Genomic DNA, 7,500 nt, shown 5'->3' with positions numbered 1-7,500 from the left:
CCCCCCCATCATCAGTGTGATATTTGAGTCATAATAGTATAGTCAAAGTTCATGCTAATTCCTCATTCATGTCACAGTCACCCATCTTCAGACATTTTCTTCTTTTTTTCTATTTTTTTCCACTTTACATTTTAGGCTGTCTCTTATTCAGAGAGACTTACAACAAAGACCAGACCGGGCCAGTCTCTGGGTTTGGGATAGGGGACTGTATACGTGGCTGGAGTTCAGGTAGATCCAAAGGGCCGGCTTCAGTCCCCCTGGTTAAAGTTTGTGAGTCTATTGGTGCAGAGTTTTCTAGATGACCTCCGGGTTGGGGTAGTATTTGAACACCTTGTGAATCCACTGCGTGTAGAAGGGAACGTTGATGAAGATGCCGGGCTGGTTGGCACGCGCACAGCCCCTGCCGTGGACGCTCACTCCCATTATAACCCTGATCTCGCCGTCCTGGCACACCAGAGGGCCACCGTAGTCCCTCTAAAGCAAATGGGAGAGCAAAGATTATGTATTTTTAATTAGATGAATGGAGATAGGCGCAGTGGTGGAAAAAGTACTCAAATGTTTTACTTAAGTAAAAGTATCAATACTGCAATGTAGAAGTACTCTGTTACAAATAAAAGTCCGGAATTAAAAATGTACTTGAGTAAAAGTACAAAAGTATTGGTATCAAAATGTACTTAAAGTACCAAAAGTAAAAGTACTAAATGTTTGAAAATAGCCGATCTACAAGCTCACAACGCGTCGCACCGCGACGCGTTGTGAGCTTGTAGATCGGCTATTTTCAAATAGCCTAGGTATACAATAAGGCTAAAGTGGTTAATGTATGTTTCATAATATCATAATTTATATCTGAAAAGTAACTAGTAACTAAAGTTTTCAAATAATTGTAGTGGAGTAAAAGTAACATTTTTGCCTCTGAGATGTAGTGGAGTAGAAGTAAAAGTATTGGAAATTGGAAATACTCAAGTAAAGTACAAATACCTCAAAATTGTACCTAAGTACAGTACTTGAGTAAACGTACTTAGTTACTTTCCACCACTGGCATAGGCGGATAGATATAAAAATAGATATATTATATATTGTATATACTGTAAGAAGTGGTGCAGAAAGAGGATAATAATACACCCTGGAACAGAACTGCCATGTTGTTTTTTTTACCTCAGTCACCCTAATGTGGATCATTCTTTCCCAAAACAAGAGATGTCAGAGCCAACTTCCTAATCTGTCACGTTATTAAGGGCCAAAAATCTGCAACATTGACAAAGAATTTTATATTGTGGTCGCAAAAAAGACATTTGTTGAAAGCTTGCATAACAAGATTTGTTGTGAGTAATGCTGTTCTGAGCCAATGTACCAAGAGCATTGGAATGAACTCCCCACTGATGTCAGGACATCAGAATCACTGCCCATCTTTCGCCGCAGGCTGAAAACCCACCTCTTCAGGAAACACTACCGTTCCTCTTCGCCTTGCCTACTTGTTGTTAACTAGTTGTACGAACTCTTGTTTTATTATTGTATTGTTTTATTGGATCTTCTTTAGTCAATACACTTATTTGTTTTAGCTCTTGCTCATTTGATTTTGCTATTTGTCTCATCTGTTTAAGAAAGTAGGTAGCTGATATATTGCACTTTTACCTTTAGCGCTAGGTATACTCTTGGTTGCCTGTTTTAGCAGAAAATGCACTTAAGACTTCTGGTGATTAGTAGTTTCGTTCCCTACCTATGTTGAATGCACTTATTGTAAGTCGCTTTGGATAAAAGCGTCTGCTAAATGACTGTAATGTAATGTAATGTAATGTAATGTAATGTAATGTAAATTAACACTAACCATGATACTGACATAATACAGACCATGATACTGACATGATACTAACATAATATGGACCATGATACTGACATGATACTGACAATCACTGGCCCAAAAAAGATTGAGAAACACTTCTACAGAGCTCCAACTTCAAAGGGAATTCATAATAATAGCGACCAGACGCTGACAATGAACATGTATCAATATTGTCATGTTTTCTCTATTCTCGTATTAGCCAGATAATTAGATACATATCTAACGTCTGTGGCACAGCTATTGAAAAGTGGCCAAGGACCACCCCCTAAGACAGAAAAAAAAAGTGTGACAGAATTGACCAAACACAGACATCCTTAGGCAAACCACGGACCAACCACGGACTTGCGTTACTTTCTTTTGTCCCCTCGTCGAAAATAACGTTGGGAAATGTTCTTATTAACTTACAGCTGAGAGCTGTTCAATAAACAATTATTAGCGGTATTACCTCACAAACTCCCTCATTCTTCTTGCCCCCAGCGCAGATCTTGGTGTTGGTGATGTCGATGCTTCCTCTGTGCAGCTCTCTACACCTTTCGTTGCTGACAATGGGCAGGTCAACCACCTTCAATACATCGTCATGACCCGTACCTGAAAAACATAATCAGCAGACAATTACTATTGCTCCACCTGAATGGTTCTTTTCAACCAACAAACACACACAAGCATGCGCACATGCACACACATGCACACACACACACACTCTACCACTTTCTGATCTTACATCTGGTCTATGAACAGCGGCGTAACGAGGCGACAGCGGGCGTGGGGTGGTCACCGTGGGCCGCCGGGGATTTTAGACAGAACAGAACACAGAAAACAGCCCAAACTGTGCATTTCGGTCTATAAACCAAGAGGACAGCGGCGTACTGTACAGTAGTTACGAAGTCTAGATGAACGTGTACCTCGCCTCTTCTGACTTCCAGTGTTGCCAGATTTTGTGAGAGAAACAAGCAACCAGGTCTATGAAACTTAATTTTGTAATTTTTTTATTTTACCGACGGCACAGGTGGGCCCCAAATGACTCTGGGCCCCAACGCTGTCTGCGTCACGCTAGTTACGCGACTGTATGAATTGAAGCTTATTCAATGGTTTAAGTTGCCCTGGAGAAGAAAGTCGGTTAAACGTCCAAAATGCAAAAGGATGCAAATAAATGCAAATGTCGATGTAAATAACAGTCCACAAAGCAAAAGTTATTCACTAGAACCATTTGAGAATATGGTTCTAACTGTAGGAGAGAGGAGAAAAACATGCATCAAGGAATTCTACAATGATAACTACATGAATGTGCATGGATACACATGGTGGACGTAAAAGTAGATCTGTACATATACATACATACATACATACATACATACATACATACATACATACATACATACATACATACATACATACATACATACATACATACATACATACATACATACATACATACATACATACATACATACATACATACATACATACAGTGGTGGAAAGTAACTGTACTTAAGTACAATTTTGAGGTATGTGTATTTTACTTGAGTATTTCCAATTTCCAATACTTTTACTCCACTACATCTCAGAGGCAAATATTGTACTTTTACTCCACTACAATTATTTGAAAACTTGGGAACTAGTTACTTATTACAAAACATGCAGTAACCACTTCAGCCCTATATACATTTCGGCAATTTAAAATAGCCGATCTACAAGCTCACAATGTGTCGCGATGCGACACATTGTGAGCTTGTAGATCTGCTATTTTCAAAATATATACTTTTATACTTTTACTCAAGTACATTTTGAATTCCAGACTTTAACTTGTAACAGAGTATTTCTACATTGCAGTATTGATACTTTTACTTAAGTAAAACATTTGAGTATTTTTTCCACCACTGCATACAGTACATACATACAGGTACATATGTATATACCGTATGTACATGTATATGTAGCTGCAGGTAAATGAAATAGCTGTACCTTTGGTCTCGCCCCATCCGTACATTTTACATATCGTTCCTTCCGGGATTGAGCACCCGGCCACAGGCAACTGAATCGTGTGAACATTGTCTGCTGGGAGGGCCGGGCTGAAGAAGAAGAAGACATGAAAAGAACAAAGACAATATGAAATATGTCTTTCTCCCCTTTGTTCTTTGAATGAAAAAAACAAACAAACAAACAAGAAAAAACACAAAATGTAAAACAAATTTTCGGTTTTATTTTTCCCAGGCGGCACTCACTTTGACAGCCTTATGAGGGCCAGGTTGGAGCCCTCGGGGCCACATATCACATGAGCAATGCTCACTTCCTGCCTGTTGGACCAATCGGGTGCTCCCTCTTGGATATCGGAGGCTCCCAGCCAGACGCGGTACTCGCTCAGATCGGGAACGCTGCGTCACAGTGCAAAGCGGTACAACTTTTATTAACCCCTGTGGAGTAATTAGCTGAGAGATTGATAAGTTACCATAAAGAGGGAGACGCCGGAACAGAGACACACACACACACGCACGCACGCACACGCACACACACACACACACACACACACACACACACACACACACACACACACACACACACACACACACACACACACACACACACACATTGACTACTGACAAGAACATCACCCAGACACTCAATATATCAGGATCTGTATACCCAATAGGGATGTGCGCAGAGGCTAATTTCCCCGACGGTTAAAACGATGATGTTGTAATTTACTAAACGACTAGCAGTGGCAGTGGTGGAAAAAGTACTGTTTTACTTAAGTAAAAGTATCAATACTGCAATGTAGAAGTACTCTGTTACAAGTAAAAGTCCGGAATTCAAAATTTACTTGAGTAAAAGTACAAAAGTATTGATATCAAAATGTACTTAAAGTACCAAAAGTAGAAGTACTAAAATGTTTGAAAATATCCGATCTACAACAACGCGTCGCATCGCTTGTAGATCGCCTATTTTCAAATAGCCTAGGTATAAAATAGGGCTAAAGTGGTTAATGTATGTTTTATAATGTAATCATTTATACCTGCAAAGTAAATAGTAACTAAAGTTTTCAAATAATTGTAGTTTAGTAAAAGTACAATATTTGCCTCTGAGATGTAGTGGAGTAGAAGTAAAAGTATAGACAATTGGAAATACTCCAGTAAAGTTAAAGTAAGCAAAATTGTACTTAAGTACAGTACTTGAGTAAATGTACTTCGTTACTTTACACCACTGACGACTAGTCTGAAATTAAAATGAAGCAGATGTACACAACACATCGCGCTGCAACACGCTGTGAGCTTGCTGATCTACGAGTATAGATTAGAGGTATAAACCACGCTTACAAATCTAATTCAGCTGTTGATTAACCTAAATTAGTTCATTCAGACAACAATTAGAAAATCAATGTCTTGTTGTGTTTACGTTGGGGAAGAGAGTATTTTCCCGATAAATGTAGCCGTAAGGCAGCCGCCGCATTACAATGCTGAAAACAGCATGGGTGCTTAAAGTAATATAGGGAGATAAGTTAAAGAGGTGGTGCCATGGTTTTGCACTTTTTCTGTTTCTCATGTGTCTATGAGGTTGATAGAACTTCATTAAGCCCCCTGGTGGTGTTTTTATGGTGTTTTATGTCTTTTCTGACTATTTTGAGTTTCTTCCTGGAGGCTGAAACCTTAAAGTGATGGAGGAGGTGCTAAGGTGAGAACCAGGTATACTTAATGAACTGGAGGCGTGTCCACATAAAAACATAATTTTAACACTTTCTGTACACTTTTTTGAAAAAAATCTTCCTCCTAGTATAACCATATACCTGATGATTATGTTTTAGGGGGGAAAAAATCTCTGAAAATCACGGCACCCTGTCTTTGACTTGCGCAACGCATGCCCCTCCGGTTATGCAATACCCATTGTACCTGGGGAGTACAACAGGATACACAGACAGACACAGATATATTCTGTGCATTTATAGATAGATAAATTATATTTTAAACGACTAGTATGTAGTAAATATTTAGTAGGGGCACCCCTGTTTAATGTACTGTAAAAGCTGCGCACATCCCTGATAAGGTTGTTACGTTGTAATATTACCAGCTTCAAGAGAAGAATGAAGAAGACATAACAAGGACACATGAAAAGAGGAGTGTGTGAGAGACAAAGGCTTTGTTCAGACTGCAGGCAAAACGATTTGTTTCTCAAATCTGATCTTTAGAACTGACCGTCCACTCCATTATTTGCAAGTTTTCAGAATGGATTTGTGCACCATCATCGTCCACCTATCTGCATTGGTAGCTGTAGCTGTGGTTAGGGCTGTCACCATTACACATTTAAGTTGGCGATTAATTGTCACTCAAATAATTGCAATTAACGATTTAAATGTGTGTTTGGTGTTGAACATTGGAGCATGTGAATACAATTTTTATTTCTGTTTGCCTTTTACGATTCGTAATAAAAAAATGCACAAGGCAGATATGACAAATAACTCAAACATACAAGGAAATTATTTATATATTTAATAATTAATAAGTAATTTTTTTTAGTAAAAATAGCAGAAAAAGCTGATCTACAAGCTTACAACGTGTGACGCGTTGTAAGCTTGTAGATCAGCTATTTCTGCTATTTTTTATATTTGAAAATGTGTGAACATTTTTCAACATGGAAACGATTATGACGATTATGCAAAAATAATTGCGATTATCTCAAATAATTGCGATTAGACCGTTATGTAATAATTGTGAAAGGCCTAGCTGTGGTAACGATGTGATGACAAGGCATATGACAGCGTCGCTCGCTAAACATAGTAGATCTCCAAGGTCACAACAGGTCGTGATGCGACACAATCTGAACTTGTAGATCGGCCATTTTTTGGCAAGTGAAACCGTTGTATGCCAAAGTATAAATCAGGCTTTAGGGTTTAAATATCCAGACTGAGACACATCTTTAGAAATCTGATCAGGGCCGGCCGCTGCTATAAGCAATATAAGCGGTCGTTTAGGGCCACAACCACTGGGGGGGGCCACATCATTTTTTTATTTTTTTTTACTTTCGTATTGTAATTTTGTCATGTATCTCCTATCCAACAACTAGCGTTATTATCTTAATATTCAATAAAAAAAAGAATATCTCATGACATAATGATTTTATAACAGGGGTGTTTGGGGGGGGCACGGAAACAAATCTTGCTTAGGGCCACGAAAACCCTAGGGCCGGCCCTGATCTGACTATAATCGCATTTCAAACCACGGGAATGGGGTTCAAATCTTATTAGCAAAAATCAGTTTCCATGTGTGTTTTTTTTGCTGCTGCTTGATAAGACTGGATCATTTTAACCAATCTGATTCCAATCTGGATAGGCCAAAAGAAATCTGATTTGGGCTGCCAGTCTGAACATGAGCCAAAGAGAAATGGGAGAGAATTTACCATGAAGAGAAACACTGGCGATCGGTGAGGACCCACTTCTCTCGTATGAGCGAGCCGCCGCACCAGTGCATTGACCTGAACGAACACAACACATTATTCATCGATTTAAGTGGCTTATACCACTGTGGAATACAAGCATCTGGACAATGCATCTCTAAAGAGAGGCTAACAAAAATTAATGGGTGTATATACTGTAGATATCGCAGCAGTGCATTTTTTTCCGCTCCACGCCTTGTTTGTGGTGAATTACTGCTGCACTATTGCTCTTGTTATTG

General features: G+C 39.0%; 2 protein-coding genes across 2 annotated transcripts in view; one reads left to right on the top strand and one right to left on the bottom strand.

Annotated features, from left to right (window-relative positions):
• rbm28 (RNA binding motif protein 28) overlaps nt 1-7,500 on the top strand; it is an 895,251-nt gene that overhangs the window by 296,569 nt on the left and 591,182 nt on the right. The window lies entirely within an intron of this gene.
• Nucleotides 1-7,500, bottom strand: part of hgfb (hepatocyte growth factor b) — a 33,120-nt gene that overhangs the window by 2,104 nt on the left and 23,516 nt on the right. Inside the window, exons 14-18 of the mRNA XM_080438338.1 lie at nt 7,226-7,300; nt 4,063-4,212; nt 3,803-3,909; nt 2,286-2,428; nt 1-474 (exon numbers count right to left, since the gene is read on the bottom strand). The exon at nt 1-474 is cut by the window's left edge and continues 2,104 nt beyond it. Of these exons, the coding sequence (XP_080294464.1) occupies nt 295-474; nt 2,286-2,428; nt 3,803-3,909; nt 4,063-4,212; nt 7,226-7,300 (655 nt within the window). The 3' untranslated portion in view covers nt 1-294. The remainder of the gene's footprint in view (nt 475-2,285; nt 2,429-3,802; nt 3,910-4,062; nt 4,213-7,225; nt 7,301-7,500) is intronic.

The sequence above is a fragment of the Gymnoscopelus braueri genome, assembly GCF_963280865.1.
Source record: "Gymnoscopelus braueri genome assembly, chromosome: 9".
Taxonomy (NCBI): Eukaryota; Metazoa; Chordata; class Actinopteri; order Myctophiformes; family Myctophidae; genus Gymnoscopelus; species Gymnoscopelus braueri.
The sequence above is the reverse complement of the archived record's forward strand: the minus strand, read 5'-3'. Positions and strand labels throughout refer to the sequence as shown.